Source organism: Crotalus tigris, unplaced genomic scaffold (assembly GCF_016545835.1).
Source record: "Crotalus tigris isolate CLP2741 ecotype Arizona unplaced genomic scaffold, ASM1654583v1 scf7180000019753.2282721675:598951, whole genome shotgun sequence".
Classification (NCBI taxonomy): Eukaryota; Metazoa; Chordata; class Lepidosauria; order Squamata; family Viperidae; genus Crotalus; species Crotalus tigris.
In genome coordinates, this window is record NW_024097693.1 from 286,191 (window position 1) to 308,757 (window position 22,567).

The following is a 22,567-nucleotide window of genomic DNA, read 5'->3' on the forward strand; positions in this document are numbered from 1 at the left end:
AGCAGTATTCCAATATCTCAGGGGCTGCCATAAAGAAGAGGGAATTAAGCTATTTTCCAAAGCACCTGAAGGCAGGACAAGAAGCAACGGGTGGAAACTAATCAAGGAGAGAAGCAACCTAGAACTAAGGAGAAACTTCCTGACAGTGAGAACAATTAATCAGTGGAACAGCCTGCCTCCAGAAGCAGTAAATGCTCCAACACTGGAAGTTTTTAAGAAGAGACTGGACAGCCATTTGTCCGAAATGGTGTAGGGTTTCCTGCCTGAGCAGGGGGTTGGACTAGATGACCTCCAAGGTCCCTTCCAACTTTACTACTATTACTATTACTAAATAAATTGAGGCACTACTGTATGTGCGAACCCTACCAATAAGTTGCCACAGTAGAGATCAGGAGAACTTGGTCACCCAACCCATGTTCTCATGTTGAATCTCCAGCAACAAGACGCAACAAGTTTAGATGGCTGAAGAGCAGCCTGAGGCACATCAGTCATTCCCAATTCCAAGCCACATCAGCAGATTGCAAGGACTTCCCGGGTGGTTCTTTTTTTCATAGGAGGTGACAGAGTCTGAAGACTCAGCAAGTCCTGAAATGTTTGGCCAGGTGAGAACCACCTCCAACCTTTCCTGAAGCTTCCAAGATAGGACAACGGGTATGCACTGTGATGCTTGCCAGAGGTTGTGACACACTTGTTATGGAAAGTGTAGCATGGAATTTGTTAAAGGGCTCTGTTGAATCATTGAAGTTTGGTAAATCACGTTGTTCCTCAGAAATAAACCAGCAGGAACCCGACAAAGATACTTGAGCAGAGGCTTCACGGTTTTTTTGGCTGCTGCAAAGTGAATTTTCACACCCTAACCACCCTGCTTGATCCGCACACATGACGTATGTTGTGGGAATGCAATTTAAGCCACCACAGGAGCAGCCCTCTTATTCAAAGACACTCCTCTTGAAGACTTCCATCTGACAACATTTCTCAACTCTTAATCCCCTGGTGCTCGGGAATTATTTTTAGGAGTGTTCTTGGTCCCGTGGAATTTGCCGTTTCAATGAAGCCCATCCTTTTTCACGGCTTCGCATAGCTGTAATCACTCTGGTCGACAGTGAAGGGATTCTGCATGATCGCCTCTAGCAGGAAGAGGCTTTCCTCAAGTTCCCCTTTTCGGCAGGAGTTAATCTTGACTTTGGATGAGCTCCAAAAACACAACCGGGCGGAGAAAGTAAGCCGCAGCCAAGAAATCTGCATTTTCTTGTCAAGGGAGCCCAGAGAAATACAGAAGACGTGATTCCTGCACCCTAAAACAGGTAATGTCAGGGTCTAAAACCAGGGCACCACACCTTCTGGGGGATTGTGCTAATTCCAGAACAACAATAGTCTTGTCCCTATCTATATTGTTTCTGGATGTGTTAAGACTGTCAAAACCAGACGGATGGTTTGCTCTTGAGAGATGGGCTCTGTTCAGTCACCTCGTCATGTTTTACTAACCTTAGAGTCTTACAGCCACTCAAGAATGCAGGTGTGTAGTCCTGTGGTCTTGCGTTACAATGTACATGATTATGATAATCAGGCAAGTTGTATTCTGGTGCGATTTGGTTGCCTGATTTTAGCAGCTGGCCTGGATTGGAAAACTGCTTGTCTAGAGCTAAGTGTACGCTTTCTAATATTGATGCACTTGTCGGACAGCTACAGCGTGGTGGCACCAACCCATTGTGCAATGTTCACAAAAATATGGGGGATTTATCTTCACGAGGACTTCAAGTTGCTTAACTGGAAGTGACTTGGTCAAAGAGCTCGGAATTCCGAAGTCAATTCAAGTATTGCTTACCTTTCCCTACCTGAGTTCAGCTCCCCTGTTTTTTTTTGTTCTGAAAAAAGGATGGAAGATCTAGAATAAAACTACCCAAGTATAAGAGCACAGCCTGAAACTATGGAGACATTTGTCTAACCTTATGTCAAACATCTGACATTGGCCTAAGATCTCATCAGATCTGAGATGCAGGTCCTGTTCGTTAGGGGGGACATTTGGGGTCCCAGGGTTGGGTCTTTTCAACTGTGGTGCCCACCTTGTGGAACATTCTCCTCCCTAAAGTGAGGTGAGCTCCATCCCTGTTAATATTCTAGAAGACTCTCAAGACCTCACTAAGTCTGAGAGAGAACCAGTAAGATCTTGAGATGGCTTCAGTAGTGAAGTTCACGTTCTTTTCTCTTGGGCTTTGTAATTTTTATATGGTTTTTTTAAAATAATGACTGTTTATATATTGTATTAATTTATTGTTATATGGAGCCCAGAAATGCTTTTTGTGAAATGGGTAGCCATATAAATGTGACAGATAAATATGTGATAGCTAGATAGATAAAAATGTGATAGATAAATATCATAGAAATGTTTAGAAGCATTGGATGCTCCAGCTGGACATTCAACCTACAATGTAAGTTCACCTGCTGCTCAAGAATTCCTGATGACCACCCAATCTTTGGCTTGAGATTTCTGACTTTGGAGAAGCTGCCATTTTCCAAAACCATCTGCTCGCACCGTCAGCAGTTTCTTTCTTGGACCACCTGGGAAATGCAGAAGTACTCTATATTTCTGTAGGGTAGATATAGAAGAGGATGACATACCTTCCTTCCTTCCTCCTTTTGACCATATCTTGTGGTTTCCCTGATCTTGCGAAAAGTTTCTTTGTCACTAATTCATAGAGTTGTTGGATTAGAGATGCTGAAATTCTACCATCTAGTGATGAATTTGGGGAGCAACACAATAAGAAAGAACATGCATGGTCTGAGTGATTTTTTTTTTCTTGGCTTGATGTTGTAGAGTGAGTCAAATAACATTGATTCTCCTTTTCCAGGTTTTTTCGACCATCTTATTTCTTAGTCCTCCGACTCTGTAAGCTCCCGTTACATCATGAATGTTAATCTCACTGCTCCGGACATCTCCAATGCATCCTTGACATCCTCCACGGATACCAGCTTGGATGTGAGCAAGCTCATGGACATGCTTCAGATCTTCTTCTACACAGTTCTGTTTCTACTTGGTTCCCTGGGCAATGGAGCGGTGATCTGGATCACAGCCCGCCAGACTTCACGGACCATCAGCTGTGTCTGGTTCTTCAATCTAGCTCTGGCTGACTTTCTCTTCTCCGTCACCCGGATTGTGCCCCTCTTGAAGAACGCTTTTAATAGCGGGTGGCCCTTCGGATGCTTCCTATGCAAAGCCAACAGCTTCATCAAGTATCTCAACATGTTTGGCAGCGTCTTCCTCTTAGCTGCCATCAGCATAGACAGAGCAGCATGTGTAGCCTATCCAATATGGACCAAAAGGCACCGGGGCAGTCGCTTGGCATGGGTCGCTGCCATCGGAGCTTGGTTAATGGCCATTGCCACAAGTGTTCCTTTCTACCTCTACCGCGGCATAAAAATTGACAAGTCCAACAAGGCCAAGTGCTCCTTTGCCCTGGAGGGAAACGAAACTGCCAAACTGGCCATCTACATGTTGAGACTGATTTGTGGGTTCTTGGCCCCTTTCACCATCATTGCGATCTGCTACGGCATCATCGTTGTGGTGCTGAGGAGACGACGGGCTTCCATCCGTTCCAAGAAACCCTTCAGGGTCATCCTGGTTCTTGTGGTCACGTTCTTCCTCTGCTGGGCGCCATATCACATCTTCCAACTCCTCAAATTGGCAAAGGTGGAAAGCCTAGGAATTTCTATTGGCCTCCCGCTCTCCTCCTTCCTGGCCTACCTCAACAGTTGTGCCAACCCTATCCTTTATTTTTTCATGGGCGTGGACTTCCACCGAAAGCTGACTCTTTACAACATAAGGGCTGCATTCAGGAGAACCTTGTTCGAAGACAGTGGCACCTCATTTAGGAGCAAATACAGGAAGGAGATGGCTTCTTCCACTGAAGAGATACCTCAGTCTTCCGTGGTCTCTCAGACGCATCGCAAAACCTCAACCCTTCCAAGTTCAGTTTAGGAAACTCGTGTGGATTAGGAACTCATGGGTGACAGGTGAAGAACATAGAACATAGAATCATAGAGCTGGAAGGGACCTTGGAAGTCATCTAGTCCAGCCTCCTGCTCAAGGCAGGAGACCTTCTACTATCCCAGTCAAATGACTGTCCAGTCTATTTTTGAAAACCTCCAGTGATGGAGCACCCACAACTTCTAGAGCAGTGTTTCTCAACTTGACAATTTTAAGGCATGTGGACTTCAACTCCCAGAATTCCACAGCCAGCAATGCTGGCTGTGGAATTCTGGGAGTTGAAGTCCACATGCCTTAAAATTGTCAAGGTTGAGAAACACTGCTCTAGAGCAAGTCGTTCCACTGATTAATTGTTCTCGCTGACAGAAAAATTCTCCCTAATTCTAGGCTGGACCTTTCTTTAATAAGCTGGCACCTGTTGCTTCTTATCCTGCCCTCTGGTGCTTTAGAGAATAAGAGGCTTTGTAGTCCAACACATGAGGAAGACAGCAGTCTGATGGAGGCTGGATCCATCACACCCATTACCTGAGAAATACAAGATTTCTTTTTTTTTTTCTGCTTTCATTCCATCCACCCATCTTCCCTATTGATGTTTCTTGGACATTGTGAAGCTACAAATGCTCATCTGTTAAAAGGAAGCTTTTTCTTCCATCCCGAACTGCAAGCGATGGGTGGTTTTGCTTTATATTCATCCTGTCTGTTACTTTTCTTTGACTCTGATGTACATACAGTGTGTATAAACTTTCAGCTATATTTGTACATTTATGTCTTTGGAAAGCTTATTCAACCAACTCTGATATTAGCAGCCCTGCCTGAGGTGCTTCTAATTTTAACCAAAACCTAAGCCATCGTGTAGCATTCTAAAACCAATATTAAGGAAGCATAAACATTAGCTGCTGTTTTTTAAAACATAAATAAATAAATAAAGGGAATGTGTCCTTACAGCCTGCCTGCTGTGACTGACGTGACAGGCTGGGGAATTCTGGGAACTGATCCAGACTTTCAGCTTTGATTAAAGTGCTTGGAAATGTTGAATACTGCAGTCAAAAACATCTGGAAGAAGCTGCCAGATGTTCAGAAAAACCTACAAAATGGTTCAAGTCTTATTATGTTGCAATTATTGCTTTCTCTGTGTGTTTTCTTTTCATTAAAGTGGATATTCTTGTCACATCATGATGTCATTTTGTTTATTGATTCGTGCTCTGGGCTCCAGCAGTTGGATAGCCTTTAAATAAACATATTTCCATTATTTATAGTAAGTAAACAAAAAATAAATGGAATCACATGGCTAAAAGGAGGGTCCTCCCCCTCTGTCTCTCTAGTTTAGCCAGGCGGTGGAGTTTTATATCAGTCAGGCTGTCTTTCCTTCCATGATCACAAAATGATGAATTGGTAACCAATGTTGTCTTTGGAGCAACCTTGCAAAGGAGATGAAGAGAGAAAGGTTATAATAATAATAGTAATAATAGCAATAATAGTAATAATAGTGATGATGATGATGATGTTGGAAGGGACCTTGGAGGTCATCTAGTCCAACCCCCTGCTCAGGCAGGAAACCTTACACCATTTCAGACAAATGGCTGTCCAGTCTCTTCTTAAAAACTTCCAGTGTTGGAGCATTCACCACTTTTGGAGGCAGGTTGTTCCACTGGTTAATTGTTCTAACTGTCAGGAAGTTTCTCCTTAGTTCTAGGTTGCTTCTCTCCTTGATTAGTTTCCATCTGTTGGTTCTTGTCCTGCCTTTAGGCACTTTGGAGAATAGCTTCCCTCTTCTTTGGGGCAGCCCCTGAGATATTGGAAGACTGCTATCATGTCCCCCCCTCATCCTTCTCTTCATTAAACTAGACTTACCCAATTCCAGCAGCTGTTTTACTTCATGGCTAGGTCATTCCTTTCCAGAGGTCTGTTCAGACAGTCACCAATGATCAGACATTTGCTGTTCCCATTTTTCCTTGGTGTGTTGGAGGATCACCAAGCAGTCAAAGAGCAAAGAGTGGTCAACAGCAACATGGAGGGGAAAGAACCGCACAGCCTGCAGCATAGAAATTGGTGGCTTTGGGTAAAAACCAGCAGCTAGTCACAGACCTTGGGCTGTAACAAGATCAGGATAGCTGTGATTTAATCAAGGTTTCCCAACGCAGTGGAAAAGGGCACAGGCGGGGTTACATAACTTTTTTAAAAAAATTAATTTAAATTTTTAAAAAGAGATTGGACCACCATTTGTCTGAAATGGTAGAGGGTTTCCTGCTTGAACGGCGGAGGGGTGGACTTGAAGACCTCCTAAGGCCCCTTCCAACTCCATTACTCTGTTATTTTCAGCCTTTCTTACATGTACTCAATTGGCTCTTTTTTCTCCTAATCTCACTCCCACCCTTTGTGTAAAACAAACAAACCAAACCAAGCAAAACATCTACACAGGACATCATCTCCATGGAAGGAAAAGTTAAGAATTCTCCTCCTGTTGACTTTTATCCATCCTGCGGAGCTTGGAGGGCTGCCTTAAGTGTAAAAGAAGTCAGTAAAAATCCTCCAGCATGATATATCTATGGAATTCACATCCTGGGTGGCTGGACTCACAGCTGTCTGGGGAAATAGCTGTATTTTCAAAATATTTTGCCAGAGGAGTATGTTGGAAATAATTCATAGGAAGACTCTCTGGTGTCCATTGCAGCTACTGCATAAACTTTCTTATCTGATTTTGTGCAGACACATAGAAATTGCTGGCATCTCTCTCTCTTCATTAGTGGGAAGAGCTTAAACAACTTCGCTATTTTCAGATCTGGCATCTGACCAAGATTTTGTGCACAGTCTTTTCAGACACTTGACTAAAGGGAGATTATTCCTAGGTACTGCAAAGAGGAAGTAGTTACTTTCTGCATTGCCCCACATGAGGAAATGCAGGTTGAGATGGGGCAACCAAGAACCTTTTTTATTTTTTATTTTTACAGAACAGGCAGAAAACCTCAGTTGTCTGAAATGGTACTATAGGGTTTCCTGGTTAGACTAGAACAGCGGTTCTCAACCTATGGGTCGCGACCCCTTTCCGTCGCAACATATTTCCAATGGTCTTAGGAACTTGTCTTGCTTTCAACTCCCCCTAAAATTCTTCATTCAGGCAGGCTTCCAGAGTTCAGCTGGCAGGATGAAAATAACCCCTCCCCCCTGTCCTGCTGCCTCCCACGGCACCGCGCCGCTCCGCGTCCCACGCCTCAAGCCTCCGTGGCACAGAACCGCTGGCGTGGTCCCCAATGGCCGCTGTCATACTCCCCACCACCGGTGACCATGCAAGCCTTGGCAATTGCTCCAGCTGAAGAAGTGGGTGGCTGGGAATCTTCTGCACCCGTCAGCTGGCGACCCCCTGAATGTGCACTTGTCAGCTGGAAGGTCTGGCGATGGAGTTGGCTTGCATGGAGGGCAATGGGGAGATCCCTTCCAACTCTGTTATTCTGTTACTCTATTAATTGCATAGGGGAGGCAGAAGCAATGCCTGATGGGTCAACATGAAATTAAGGTAATTCTCCCTCCCATTCATCTCCTCAATCATTCTTACGGGCACTAGTTAAAATGAGATGCATCTGTGGAAGTGTCTGAATTATAGAAGTATAGAAAATTAAACGCATACATAAAATTGAAGGCAGACAAACAAGATGGGCAACAGACTCATACTTATGACCGCTGCAGTGTCCTGTGTTCACGTGATCACTTTTGCCACTTTCTGACCAGCAACGTCAATGGGGGAAAGCCAGATTCACTTAATAACTATGTTACTAACTTAACAGCTTCAGTGATTCGCTTAACAACGGTGGCAAGAAAGGTCGTAACATGGGGCAAAAGTGTCTCACTTAGCACCAGAGATTTTGGGCTCAATTTTGGTTGTAAGTTGAGAGTCACCTGTATCAGGTTTTATTGTATTAGGGGAAGCCAGTTGCTTCATGTTACTTGAGAAAATAACACAATGTCACTTAGGCAATCTCCTACAATAAGATGCTGCTGGTTTAGACAGCTGGCCAGGTGGCTATGACACACTTACCATGGACAGTGTGCTGTGGTGTTTGCTAAATCAAGTTGCTTTTTGGAAATATATCACAAGAAGTCGAGCAAAGATACTTGAGGCGAGGCTTCAAATTTCTGTGGGTTTTGCGGAATGTCAGCGACTTCTCAGGAAAAAGAAAACAACCCACGTGGACTGTCTTTTATTTTTGTTCCTTATAAACCAACTTTGTTGGTTCAAGAGAGAATAACACAACTGTTTGCAGAGAAGACAAGCTGCAGCCAAATAATCCTGTAAAAGAAGCTCAGCAAAAGAGGGGCAACGTGATTCTTGCAATTTCAGACAGGTAATTTTGGAGTCCTGAGCCAGAATATCACATCTTCTTCCAGTGTTTGTTTACTATAACATCAAAATAGTCCTGTCTGTGTCATGTCTGGATATTCATTTCTGGATATTTTAGACTGTCGAACAGTCTTTAAGAGATGGATTCTCTCTAGCAACCTTTTTCCAGTTTTATCTCTGGTGGTTCCTAGGATTTTTGCATCCAGCTTAAGCAAATTTCATCCTGATTTGAATATAGTTTGATCGTTCCTAGATTGTTGCATTTGTGGAAAGGAGCTTGATGGTACCACATAAGTACTGTTAGCAAAATTTCCCGGATTTCTTGTGGGCCATTTCCATTCAAGAAGGACAAAGTAGTAGAACTGGAGAAGCTGCAGAAGTTTGAAGAACTTGATCAATCAAAATGTCTTCCATCACTCCAAATCTTGGGCCAGATTATTTTTGAAAATAAGATTTTGATGGGTCAAAGCATCAGAGCAAAGGCTGAATTGCCAATGGCGAACAAATGTCTAAAATCATATAAACCATTGGATGCTTCAGTTGGGCTCAGCCATCATTTAATTCAATCCCTATGAAGCAGTGTAAGAAATTTGCTATTCCAGAATTCCTGATGACCTTCCAATCTCTGATGTGAAAGCTTTGATTTAGGAGAGCTGGTGGTTTTCCAAGCAGCCAGTTCCAACATCAGCAAAAATATTGCTCTCTCTCTCTCTCTCTCTCTCTCTCTCTCTCTCTCTCTCTCTCTCTCTCTCTCTCTCTCTCTCTCTCTCTCTCTCTCCTCCTCTGTAAAATGCAGAAGTATTTTGGCTGATTTCAGGTGGAGTGACACCACATTCTTCATTTCTTCTTTTAGCAAGATTTGGTTATTTGCCCCCCAGTTCCTATGGGGAGAGGAGGGATGGTTTGGGGTAGAGAATAAGAAGAAGACAACTTGGGCACTTCTAAGACTGGAGGCTAAAACATATAAGGAACGATTGCTGGAATTGGGTATATCTAGTTTAATGAAGAGAAGGACGAGGGGGGACATGATAGCAGTCTTCCAGTATCTCAGGGGCTGCCACAAAGAAGAGGGAGTCAAGCGATTCTCCAAAGGCAGGACAAGAAGCAACGGATGGAAACTAACCAAGGAGAGAAGCAACCTAGAACTAAGGAGAAATTTCCTGACAGTTAGAAAAATTAATTAGTGGAACAACCTGCCTCCAGAAGTGGTGAATGCTCCAACACTGGAAGTTTTTAAGAAGAGACTGGACAGCCATTTGTCTGAAATGGTATAGGGTTTCCTTCCTGAGCAGGGGGTTGAACTAGATGACCTCCAAGGTCCCTTCCAACATTATTATTATTATTATTATTATTATTATTATTATTATTATTATTATTATTATTATTATTATTATGTATGAGAAATGATCTCCCATTTAAATCTGGTTCAGTTCGGAAAGAAATTGAGATATTTCTAAATGTATTAAAGGAAGCAAATTGGTTTGTTTCCAAATAAATATAATACGAGTTGCTTAAAGTTCACACATCATGGAAGCTGAAATGAATCCTGGGCGCTGAAACCCAGACAGTTTGGGAACTTCACATCAGGAAGACTTGGAGAAAAGAACGTGTACTTTCTTTATATTACAGATAGTCCTCGATTTACGATCACAATTGAGCCCAACATTTCTGTGGCTAAGTGAAACATTTGTTCAGTGAATTTTTACCCCCTATCTTGCCCCAGTTGTTAAGTCAATCACTGCACTTCTTAAGTTAGTATCATGGCTGCTAAGTGAATCTGATTTTTCCATTGACTTTGCTTGTCAGAAGGTCGCAAAAGGGGATCACGTGACCCCGGGAGGCTGCAGCCGTCATAAATATGAGTCAGTTGCCAAGTGTCCGAATTTTAATTATGTGACCCTGAGGACACTGCAACAGTCGTAAGCGTGAAAAATGGTCATAAGCAAGTCACTTTTTTCAGCGCCTTTGTAACTCTGAACGGTTGCTAAACAAACTGTTGTAAGTGGAGGACTGCCTGTATTAGAGGCTTTTTAGGGTTTGTCCAAGTTGGTGGCAGGAAAGCAGATAATTCTAGTCTAGTACATCAGAGGGCAGATAAAAAGAGGATAAAAAAGGATCTCCATCTAGAGAACTTAAGAGAATTTAGGAAAAAAACCAGGGCTATAAAGATAAACATCTCCAATTGCCCAGGCTAAGGTCAAACTTTTAGCAATCAATATAAATATACTAAATAAATATAAATATACAAAATACAAATAGTTTAGCACTTTTAAAACGTTGCTTTTCCAAGTTCTGGAATTCTCCAGAGCAGGGGGATCAAATAACATGAATTCTTTGGTTCTCTCTTTTCCAGATTTTTTTCATCTAATTTTTTTAGGTCGCCTTCTCTGCAACGTCCCGTTTGCATCATGAATGCTAGTTCCACGGCTCTGTGGCTTCCCAATGCATCCTTACCATCATCCTTGGAAACAAGCTCCGACATAAACAGGTTCAGAAACACTCTTAAGATCGTCTTCTACACGGTTGTTTTCCTACTGGGTTCCTTTGGCAATGGAGTTGTGATCTGGATCACTGCCCGCCAGGTCTCACGGACCGTCAGCTGCGTCTGGTTCTTCAATCTAGCTCTGGCTGACTTTCTCTTCTCCGTGAGTCGTATCGCACCTCTTCTTGCGATGAAGGAAGGTTGGATCTTTGGAAGCTTTGCGTGCAAAGTCAACGGCTTCATCAAGTACCTCAACATGTTCTGCAGTGAGTTTCTCTTGGCTGCAATCAGCATGGACCGGGCGGCTTGCATCGCCTACCCGTTATGGGCCAGGAAACACCGCAACATCCGCTTGGCATGGCTCGCAGCCATTGGAGCTTGGCTCACGGCCATTGTCACCAGCATCCCTTTCTACCTTTACCGTAAGGTGGACACAAAGAACAACCAAACCAAATGCTTGGTGATGCTCAAGGGAGAAAAGCCAGGAGTGCAAGTGACCATCTCCATGTTGAGACTGATATGTGGGTTCTTGGCACCCTTCACCATCATCGTGATCTGCTACGGCATCATCCTCGTGGTGCTCAGGAGACGCCAGACCTCCCTCCACTCAAAGTCCTTCAAGGTCATATTTGTCCTGGTGGTCACCTTCTTCCTCTGTTGGTTGCCCTATCACATCACCCAGCTCCTTAAATTGGCAGGAGTGGAAAGCACGGCCTTCTCGTTTACTGCTCTTTTTGCCGCGTTCCTGGCTTACCTTAACAGTTGTGTAAATCCGTTCCTTTACTTCTTCATGGGCATGGATTTCCACACAAGGTTGACCCTCTATAATATCATCAGGGCCCTCAGGAGAATTTTGTTGGAAGAGAACAGCTCCATAAATCAAAAATCCAGCAGCAGCAATAAAGGATCCTTTTCGACAAATGAGCAGGCAAAATCCTCAGAAATCTCTCGGGTGAACTGTGGAAATTCAACCCCACAAACATGAAGTATCACACAACTGGTGAAATTTGAATGTGTGCGCCTCAGTTGTCATCTGTGTCCCAGCCCCAAACCATAATTTTGGACGTGTTGAAGTTTTAAATATCTGTAGTTGGAAAAGGCTGGCAAAAAAAAGCCTTTTCCCTCATAATGAGCTATGAAATTGCTTTAATTGTTTTGCATTAGTTACACAGAGTGTAGGAAATTTGTGCATCCATCTTAACTGCTGGTCCTATCTCAATGTTGATTTCTTTCGGACTCTTATTCATCGGGAACCTTATCCTGGTCTGTCTCCAATTTTAGCCAAATCGCAAGCCATCATGGAACCTTCTTAAAACAATAGCTAAGAGAGCATCTGTTATCTCTTTCTCTTGCTTTGAATAGAGCAGGGGTGTCCAACCTTATCAACTTGAAGACCTGCGGACTTCAATCTCCCAGAATTCCTTAGGTGGGGAATTCTGGGAGTTGAAGTCCACAAGTCCTCAAGTCGACAAGGTTGGACACCCCTGGAAGAGAGAGTATTTAGCCTGTATTTTTGTATGTGAGATTATACTCAACTGTGCTATTTATTGTCAATAATTTGTTAGAAAATAGGAAATTGCTCCTGCAAGAACCTGGTCAGGAAGCTTGGGCATGCGGAAGCTGTTTCTGATTTAATGTGTGCTGAAATTGTTGGGATGGGTGGCAGCCTCCGCGTTGTGCAGTAAATTTGTCCTTTTCCCCCTCTGATGACTCTGAAGTGCATGTTGCAAAAGACCAACGGTTGTAAAATTCGTAGGTTAGATGACTCAATTTCTGTCTGGGATCACTGTTGCAGTTCCACTGAAGCTCCCTTAGGGCAGGAGTAGGCAACCTTGGCTCTTTTATGACTCGTGGACTTCAACTCCCAGAATTCCTGAGCCAGCCATGCTGAGGGGAAAGGGAGAGGTTTCCATGCTGAGCTATGCTGGCTCAGGAATTCTGGGAATTGAAGTCCACCCATCTCCAAGTGGCCAAGGTTGAGAAATACAGGCCTAGGCCGGGGTGGGCAACCCTGGCTCTTTTATGACTCGTGGATTTCAACTCCTAGAATTCTTGAGCCAGCCATGCTGAGGGGAAAGGGAGGTTTCCAAGCTGAGCCATGCTGGCTGAGGAATTCTGGGAGTTGAAGTCCACGAGTCATCAAAGAGCAAGGTTGCCCACCCCTGTCCTAATCTCATCCCTCAGGACAGGGTGGGGACTATGGCAACTTTATGACCTGTGGACTTCAACTCCCAGAATTCCTGAGCCAGCCATGCTGAGGGGAAAGGGAAAGGTTTCCAAGCTGAGCCATGCTGGCTCAGGAATCCTGGGAGTTGAAGTCCATGAGTCATAAAAGAGCCGAGGTTGCCTACCCCTGCCTTAGGGATTCTACAACGAACTTTCTCAGCTTTTCTAAATTCAAACGAAGGGTTTCGCCTTCGATTCCACTGGAGGCATTTTGCCCTTCATTCATGAGCAGTCCTGGACTTACAACCATATTTGAAACCAGATTTTCTGTCATTAAGCAAGGCGGTTGTGAAGGGAGTTATGCCCAGTTTGACAACCTTTTTTTAACCATGATTGTTTGGTGAATCACTGCGGTCGTTAAATGAATCCAACTTCCCCAACTGACTTTGCTTGTCGGAAGCCAGCTGGGAAGGTAGGCAAACGGTGATCATGTGACTCCCAGGATGCTGCAATCATCGTAAATACATGCTCGGTTGCCAAGCAACCGAACTTTGATTAAAGTTTGATCGATTGCTGGAACTGGGGATGTCTAGTCTAATGAAGAGAAGGATGAGGGGGGACATGATAGCCGCGTTCGAATATCTCAGGGGCTGCCCCAAAGAAGAGGGAGTCAAGCTATTCTCCAAAGCGCCTGAAGGCAGGACAAGAAGCAACGAATGGAAACTAACCAAGGAGAGAAGCAACCTAGAACTAAGGAGAAATTTCCTGACAGAACAATTAATCATTAGAACAATCTGCGTCCAGAAGCTGTGAATGCTTCAACACTAGAAGAGAAGAGATTGGACAACCATTTGTCTGAAATGATATAGGGTTTCCTGCCTGAGCAGGGGGTTGGACTAGATGACCTCCAAGGTACCTTCCAACTTCTATTCTATTCTATTCTATTCTATTCTATTCTACTCTACTCTACTCTACTCTACTCTACTCTACTCTACTCTACTCTACTCTTCTAGACAGGAATAAACTGAGCACCAGCCAGGTGTGTTTTCACTTAACAGTTTATGCAATAAATATTCCATACATGGTTTTGTACACGGTTTCCCTTGGAACAGTGTTCCCAGGTTTTTAAAGAAAAGACCCAAAACACATAATAAATATACAAAGTTCTATACAGGGTGGGGAGAAGTTCTCCCTTCTGATCAAGGAAAGCGGCAATTCCAATCAAAGTGTCCAACACAACTCTCAAGAGCATTTTCACATAAGCCAAATGACTCATGTCATTGCAAAAATCTCATCTGATTTCCAGACAGTGTCCTTTTCTTAGTTAAGGGCATCTTCCAGAGAAATCGGCATGAATTCTCTGGAATAGATTGCCATCTTTCATGCAACTGGCTGGAATCCATACCAACAGCCTGTCTTCCAAAATGCCATTTGAAGTCTTCTCCAGCAGACCATGTGATCAGAAATGTCTTCTGAACTGGGTCCATTTAAAACAACACAAAACATCCAAGCTATCCATTTTCAAGGATCAACAGTTGGAATGCTGGATACCAAACAGGCACTATATGGTAGTTGGACGCCAACAAACACATAAAGCATCCAACTTCTGCCACTGGATCCCTCGTTGATCAGTTTTCCCTTAGAAGGAGATATCCCAGCAAAACCTTGGGGAGAAATGCTACATTCCCAAAGCGATGTTTGTACGAAAAATCTGGTCAGTATCGGGTGTTCTCCTCAGCTGCTGTGACAATTGCATCCATCCAGATCCTCATAGCCTCTGGACTTGGCGCCACCATACAGAAAAGACGATCATAAGTCTTGACGCAGAAGGTCAGTTTGGGGTTGGGACTCTGTCAAAAGTAAAAAGAGAAAAGAAATGAAATGAAAATAATTGGCTTTATTCGCAGACTCTCTTAACCCACTTACTGAATTGATCTATACACGCCCCCGAATTAGGGTCATTTTTTTTTCTTTCTTTCTAGTGTTTTTCTGCCACTGCAGGCTCCACTTTTTCTCCCAGATCAACCAAGTGTTGGTCCACTGGTTCCATAGAAATTGACCAGTTGACTTGTCACTCGAGCCCAACATAGTGGGCTGAGAGAGAGTGACTGGTCCAAAGTACCCCAGATGGCTTTCATAACTAAGGCAGCACTAGAACTCACAATCTCCTGGTGATTGGCCCAAAGGCACCCAGCCAGATTTCATTCCTAAGGCAGCACTAGAACTCACACTCTCCTGGTGATTGTCCCAGTCACCCAGACAAGTTTCATTCCTAAGGCAGCACTAGAACTCACACTCTCCTGGTGATTGGCCCAGTCACCCAGCCAAGTTTCATTCCTAAGGCAGCACTAGAACTCACTCTCTCCTAGTGATTGGCCCAAAGTCACCCAACCAGATTTCATTCCTAAGGCAGCACTAGAACTCACACTCTCCTGGAGATTGGCCCAGTCACCCAGCCAAGTTTCATTCCTAAGGCAGCACTAGAACTCACACTCTCCTGGTGATTGGCCCAGTCACCCAGCCAAGTTTCATTCCTAAGGTAGCACTAGAACTCACACTCTCCTGGTGATTGGCCCAGTCACCCAGCCAAGTTTCATTCCTAAGGCAACACTAGAACTCACACTCTCCTGGTGATTGGCCCAGTCACCCAGCCAAGTTTCATTCCTAAGGCAGCACTAGAACTCACACTCTCCTGGTGATTGGCCCAGTTACCCAGCCAAGTTTCATTCCTAAAGCAGCACTAGAACTCACTGTCTCCTGGTGATTGGCCCAGTCACCCAGACAAGTTTCATTCCTAAGGCAGCACTAGAACTCACACTCTCCTGGTGATTGGCCCAGTCACCCAGCCAAGTTTCATTCCTAAGGCAGCACTAGAACTCACTCTCTCCTAGTGATTGGCCCAAAGTCACCCAACCAGATTTCATTCCTAAGGCAGCACTAGAACTCACACTCTCCTGGAGATTGGCCCAGTCACCCAGCCAAGTTTCATTCCTAAGGCAGCACTAGAACTCACACTCTCCTGGTGATTGGCCCAGTCACCCAGCCAAGTTTCATTCCTAAGGCGGCACTAGAACTCACACTCTCCTGGTGATTGGCCCAGTCACCCAGCCAAGTTTCATTCCTAAGGCGGCACTAGAACTCACACTCTCCTGGTGATTGGCCCAGTCACCCAGCCAAGTTTCATTCCTAAGGCAGCACTAGAACTCACACTCTCCTGGTGATTGGCCCAAAGTCACCCAACCAGATTTCATTCCTAAGGCAGCACTAGAACTCACTCTCTCCTGGTGATTGGCCCAGTCACCCAGCCAAGTTTCATTCCTAAGGCAGCACTAGAACTCACACTCTCCCGATGATTGGCCCAAAGGCACCCAGCCAGATTTCATTCCTAAGGCAGCACTAGAACTCACAGTCTCCTGGTGATTGGCCCAAAGGCACCCAGCCAGATTTCATTCCTAAGGCAGCACTAGAACTCACACTCTCCTGGTGATTGGCCCAAAGTCACCCAGCCAAGTTTCATTCCTAAGGCAGCACTAGAACTCACACTCTCCTGGTGATTGGCCCAAAGTCACCCAACCAGATTTCATTCCTAAGGCAGCACTAGAACTCACACTCTCCTGGTGATTGGCCCAAAGTCACCCAACCAGATTTCATTCCTAAGGCAGCACTAGAACTCACACTCTCCTGGTGATTGGCCCAAAGTCACCAGCTAGATTTCATACCTACGGCAGGACTAAAACTCACCATCTCCTGGTGAGTATCCCAAACTTATCTAGCCAGCTTTCATCCCTAAGACAGGACTAGAACTCACTGTCTCCTGGTTTCTAGCCTGGTGCCTTCATCTTTATAACAAAACGCTGGCCTAAATTAACTCAATGTGCTGGCCTCATTGCTATAAGCAATGGACATAAGCAACCACAGAAAACCTAATTAAGATTTGGATCGCTATATAGTGTGTCAATGCAACCATGAGATTTATAACGGACATTTATAACGCGTGTTGGCGTGAAGTTCATTGTGTAAAAATATAAATTCCGTATTATTTTAAAGAATGACTTGTTTGCCCTTTGTTTATTTAACACTAGCTGTACCCAGCCACGCATTGCTGTAGCTCAGTGTGATTAAATGGAAAAGAAAGAAAAGAGAAAGCGCACGTTTGTAATATGTTTAATTTCACAGTGCTTGTGGGTATACCATATTATTTGTTGTTCCATTGTGTGTGCAGATATAGAGATTACGTCCAACAGATGGTGCTGTTTTTTTAAAAAAACATGTTTTTACCTGTCACAGGTGTGACATCTATATACTATAGGCATATAAAAACACACGCGTATTCGAATGCAACGTTATGTCAAAATTTCAAAGAAATCGGTGAAGAACTTTCGGAGATTTAAGATTTTGAACAAACGAACATTTACATTTTTATTTATATATAGATGTTTGCATACAACTGCCCATGAACCATCACTCTTAGAAATAAATAAAACAGTTAGTGCAAAGGATAATAAAATAAATGTAGAAAAAGATCACAAAGCATTACAGTAAGGTGATCAACCGTCCTCCTTTAGGGAGGACAGTCCTCCTTTTGTAAGTTCTGTCCTCCCTCAAAAAGTGTCCTCCTTCCTGTCCTCCTTTTCGATATTTGAAGATTAATCTGCAGGGCTTTTTTTCGTCGTAGAACGCTCAGAATGGCATTCCGGCACCTTTTTTTGATGGTTTCTTTTTCAACTTTTGCATGAGCTGTGCTACTCCCACTATTGGCTTTCAAAAGCCAATAGGAATTGCTGCTGAGCACGCCAAAACACCTGGCCGGCAAACTTTGCACATGCAAGTTGTCTGTATTATTGTTGCAATGAATAAAATGTTTCTTTTATTTACGATATTTTTTCTTCAATTTATTTGTGTCCTCCTTTTCATTGTAAAAAAGTTGGTCACCTTAATTACAGCATTAACATTTCAAGATAAAGGTCCATAACGAAGCAAACGCAGGGCTGTTAGCAGTTAAAACTGGCAGTAATTAAAACTGGGTTGTAAAGGGGAAAAGCTAAATACATAAAAAATATGTCTTGGAGCTTTCCTTTAGTGATGTCAGTGAAAAAGTCAAGATAATTAATTTGGGGAGGGAAGGAAGTATGCAAAATGTGACAACTTTTCCAAGGAATTCAGAGCAACTTGATCTTGAACTTGTTTCATTATTCAGTTATTTGAACTACTGCAGGGGAGTATACAGAGGTGATGGGAAACTTTGAAGAGATTGCTATTTGCTCAGTTCCTGCCCTCTTCAAGTAAGATTCCCAGGCCTAACATAAAGGGGAAAAGCTTCTTTTGTATAAATAGTTCTGGATAACATTTATTAGGTATAAGATGGTTCTCAAGAACTGTTTTGCTTGAGGCAGTTCAAACTTCATGTCTCTGTTCCTGGAAATTACTGAGTTTACGGTTATATATACTATGTCAGATGTTGTCTGCCTGGAATTGTGACTCTTGGGGTGTGTGAAATATTTGGGGGGGAGGGGTAGGAGATAAGAAGTTGGATTGCTGTTCCAACTTAGCCTGGACAAACGTGCATAAGTAAAAACTGTCTGTGTTTGTGGCTAGAAAAAAAACAAGCATCAAATCAAAAAGTATGTGGGATGAAAATCAAAATGTCTCAGACTTTAGGAATTAGGCAAAATAGAGCACGCTCACCTTTTTCATTCAGAAACCAAAAAGATACGGTGGGATTGTTTTATTGTTTATTTCTAATGAAGAGGTTTTATTTGATAAAGTTGCAAGGCTGCACTGTGGTTTTACTTGACACAGACTTGGTTAAAATGTGAATATTGAAAAGAAGCGGCATGCACATTTTTGCCTAAGTCCAGGGAAATGATCAGTGGAGGAGAACAGTGTCAAATATATCTCGCTATCATTCAGAGGGAGACGTAACTCTTGTAGTATTTAACTGATAGGCTGATAACATCCTTGTTTCTGATCAAACCAGCCTATAACAGCTACTAACAAAAATCGAACATCATAAATAAAACCCTAAATTCATGAAAATACACTACTTTCTCAAACTTGACAATTTTAAGACAAGTGGATTTCAACTCCCAGAATTTTCCAGCTAACTGGGGGATTCTGGGAGTTGAAGTCCACATGACCTAAAGTCACCAAGTTCGAGAAACAATGCATACTATACTATAATATATAATATCATCTAACAATAGACAGAGACAGAATTGAAATTCACAGCCCAAGCAGACAGTCTTAAAAGCAGTCTAGAGCAGAAGGCTTAGGTGTAAAACTTAATTTTTAAAATTTTAAGATGCAGCCCAGTATTGTGGAAATTTATTCAAAACGAATCAGTTTGGATGGTTCCAAAGAATAATAAAGTAAAAGCCATTTTTGAGGAGCAATTCTGGGAAGGGATGGCTGGGCCACTCAAGCACAAAATTCTAATGGTCCAAATTGGTTTGGATCCTACAGGCCCTCTCAAGTCTGCATGAATTAAAAAAGAGACTTTCGGCAAATCTCTATTCTTGGTACCTTGAAAGCACTACGGAGATGGTCGCAGTAAACTTCTTCAATGGCCTGGAAGTAGATCACACCCTTAAGCTTGGTCTCTTCTTTGTCTGGAGAAGGAATAAAATAAAACCACAGGATCATGTTAGCAAGTTGGGGAGAACATAAAATGAAGGCCCAATGGATAAAATGAGAGAGGTGAAAATTCCTTGCTCTAATCTTTTCTTTAAGCACCTCTTCCTTCCCCTGTCCTGACCACTTTCTACACGGGGACGATCGAGAGCATCCTGTCATACAGCATCACAGTCTGGTTTGGATGCATCCCTGCTTCAGACAGGAAGGCGGTGCAGAGAGTGGTGAGGATGGCAGAAAAGATGATTGGCAGTTCCCTCCCTCCCATCCAGGACATAGCACAGAAGCGCTGCTTGAGCAGGGTCCGTAAGATTATCTGGGACCCTACACATCCTCTCCACGACCTGTTTTCCTTGCTACCTTCTGGGAGGGGGTTTCGTGGTATCCGCCGCAGAACATCCACATTCAGTCATAGTTTCATTCTATACAGCGTTAACCTTGTGAACTCTCAAGCGTCCTCCTTCCGCTATATATTCAAGATGGACGGTGTTTAATATTTATTTGTCATGTATATGTAGGGGAGTGGGTCTATACCTATGTTGTATATAGTACATTTTAGGGGTATGTCATGTATGTGTTTCACTTTGAGAGCGGGCAATTAAATTTTGTTTCTGATGTGTGCTGTTGTGCCCACAGTAAAAAAAAATGACAATAAAGGTTATCTGATCTTACAATAAGATTAAACAGGTCAATTCAAGACCTACTGCCAGTGGAAGGCCACGTCTTCTCCATCAGCAGCAGAGAGTGTAACATGGTGGAGAAGGAGCTACCTGTCTCGATTCTCTCTCTCACCTGTGTAGTACGCCAAGACCCGCTTCTGGCGATCAAAGGTGAACCAACGTTTCTTCCAAGTTTTGATCCTCCCGCCCATTTTGACCAGGTAACCTTTGCAAGATTTGCTGGTCACTCTCACGTGCTGGCAGGTCTCGACGCTATGTCCCGAGGCCTCTAGATGTTTGCGTAGGTCAAAGGCAGCTGGTTTAGGTTCCTGGATCTCCATGTGGTTGTGGATCTGTAGGACAAGAAGAAGGCAAGGCTTAAAACCAGACAGATGTCAGTCCAAGGAAGCTCTGTGCTGTAATAATAATAATAACGTTGGAAGGGACCTTGGAGGCCATCGAGTCCAACCCCCTGCTCAGGCAGGAACCCTACAACATTTCAGACAAATGGCTGTCCAGTCTCTTCTTAAAAACGTCCAGTGTTGGAGTATTCACCGCTTCTGGAGGCAGGTTGTTCCACTGGTTAATTGTTCTAACTGTCAGGAAGTTTCTCCTTAGTTCTAGGTTGCTTCTCTCCTTGATTAGTTTCCATCTGTTGTTTCTTGTCCTGCCTTCAGGTGCTTTGGAGAATAGCTTGACTCCCTCTTCTTTGGGGCAGCCCCTGAGATATTGGAACCCTGCTATCATGTCCCCCCTCGTCCTTCTCTTCGTTAAACTAGACATACCCAATTCCAGCAACCATTCCTTATATATTTTAGCCTCCAGTCCCCTAATCATCTTTGTTGCTCTTCTCTGTACTCTTTCTAGAGTCTCAACATCTTTTTTTACATCGTGGTGACCAAAACTGGATGCAGTATTCCAAGTATGGCCTTACCAAGGTATTGTAAAGTGGTATTAATACTTCACGTGATCTTGATTCTATCCCTCTGTTAATGCAGCCCAGCACTGTGTTGGCCTTTTTGGCAGCTGCAGCACACTGCTGGCTCCTATTTAAGTGATTGTCCACTAGGACTCCAAGATCCCTCTTACAGTTACTACTATTGAGCAAGGTACCCCCTATACTATACCTGTACATTTGGTTTTTCTTGCCTAAATGTAGAACCTTACTTTTTTCACGATTGAATTTCACTTTGTTAGATAGATTTTGGGATCTCAGCATTCTTCCTACACTGCCATGTTGGAATAAATGGTCCATCCCTGTAACATAAGCAACTGTTCTAAAGATGAGTCTTCCATGGGCCCCTCAGCGTATCTTAGCAGGAGACCAGAAAATAAGCTTCTAATCTTTCTAACTTCTTCCAACCTGTATCTTCACTATTTAGATCAGGGGTATGCAACCTTGGCAACTTTAAGACCTGTGGACTTTAGTTCCCAGAATTCCCCAGCCAGCCCTGCTGAAGTTGAAGTTCACAGGTCTTAAAGGTTGCCATAGTTGGATGCCCCTGATTTAGATGATCACCACTGATGAAAATACTAAAGATTAAACTGAACTCTAAATCTGGAGTAATAAGACATGCTCATTAAACATTCTGGACCCGAACCAACAATGACATTATAACGCAACAGGATAGCCCGATTCACACAGCATGCCTACCCCTGGATTCCCCTAAGCCAGGGGTAGGCAACCTTGGCTCTTTTATGATTCGGGGACTTCAACTCCCAGAATCCCTGAGCCAGCCATGCTGAGGGGAAAAAGAGAGGTTTCCAAGCTGAGCCATGCTGGCTCAGGAATTCTGGGAGTTGAAGTCCACGAGTCATAAAAGAGCCAAGGTTGCCTACCCCTGAACTAACAGGACAAACTTCCCAACCCCATTTTAACCTGGTTTAGCTGGCTAAGAAAATCCACCAAGCCATAATTAAGACAAACCTTGACATTTTCAATAGATTCCCTTCCCTCTCAGCTCAAACACCAATCTCCTCAAAGATCGAAAATATGATCTGATAAGGTATGATAACTAATTGGATATCTGAAGTTTGAGTAATGAATTGAAAGGAATTAAGATTTAACATTTTTTTAAATTAAGTTAGTTATCACTGGAAGAAGAAATGAATGAGATTGGTGATAAGAAGAGGGCTGAGAGAAATTAAAAACTTCAATATACATGGTAGAGATACCTGAAGTGATAATTTGTTGATGTAAAACAATATTTGATTATGGTAATTTTAAACTGATAAAGGTTTAAAACAGGTGGAGCAATAACAGGAATTTAAGCTAGAAATGGAATATATTAAATCTATTATTTGTGAGAAAT

The 22,567-nt window shown here is 43.2% G+C and overlaps 3 protein-coding genes across 6 annotated transcripts in view; 2 read left to right on the plus strand and 1 right to left on the minus strand.

Annotated features, from left to right (window-relative positions):
• Positions 1–898: 898 nt before the first annotated feature.
• LOC120317618 (fMet-Leu-Phe receptor-like) lies at positions 899–4,138 on the plus strand. Its single transcript, XM_039364343.1, has 2 exons — positions 899–1,304; positions 2,850–4,138. The coding sequence occupies exon 2, from the start codon at positions 2,906–2,908 to the stop codon at positions 3,974–3,976; it is 1,071 nt and encodes a 356-aa protein (XP_039220277.1). The 5' UTR covers positions 899–1,304; positions 2,850–2,905; the 3' UTR covers positions 3,977–4,138.
• Positions 4,139–8,239: 4,101 nt separating this feature from the next.
• LOC120317624 (C3a anaphylatoxin chemotactic receptor-like) lies at positions 8,240–12,189 on the plus strand. Of its 2 annotated transcripts, none has more exons than XM_039364352.1 (2): positions 8,240–8,322; positions 10,672–12,189. In XM_039364352.1, exon 2 carries the CDS (start codon positions 10,727–10,729, stop codon positions 11,783–11,785), a length of 1,059 nt encoding a protein of 352 aa, XP_039220286.1. In that variant the 5' UTR covers positions 8,240–8,322; positions 10,672–10,726; the 3' UTR covers positions 11,786–12,189. The 2 variants fall into 2 exon arrangements, with proteins under 2 accessions (XP_039220286.1, XP_039220287.1); XM_039364353.1 differs by having other exon boundaries at positions 8,249–8,322; positions 10,696–12,189.
• Positions 12,190–14,006: 1,817 nt separating this feature from the next.
• Positions 14,007–22,567, minus strand: part of PHLDB3 (pleckstrin homology like domain family B member 3) — a 44,270-nt gene continuing 35,709 nt past the window's right edge. For all 3 annotated transcript variants that reach the window (XM_039364341.1, XM_039364342.1, XM_039364340.1), the window contains exons 14-16: positions 20,389–20,608; positions 19,489–19,574; positions 14,007–14,816 (exon numbers count right to left, since the gene is read on the minus strand). In XM_039364341.1, the coding sequence (XP_039220275.1) occupies positions 14,682–14,816; positions 19,489–19,574; positions 20,389–20,608 (441 nt within the window). In that variant the 3' untranslated portion in view covers positions 14,007–14,681. The remainder of the gene's footprint in view (positions 14,817–19,488; positions 19,575–20,388; positions 20,609–22,567) is intronic.

Coding starts and splice junctions, on each gene's coding strand:
- LOC120317618 (XM_039364343.1), top strand. CDS start 2,906: ATGAATGTTAATCTCACTGCTCCGGACATCTCCAATGCATCCTTGACA.
- LOC120317624 (XM_039364352.1), top strand. CDS start 10,727: ATGAATGCTAGTTCCACGGCTCTGTGGCTTCCCAATGCATCCTTACCA.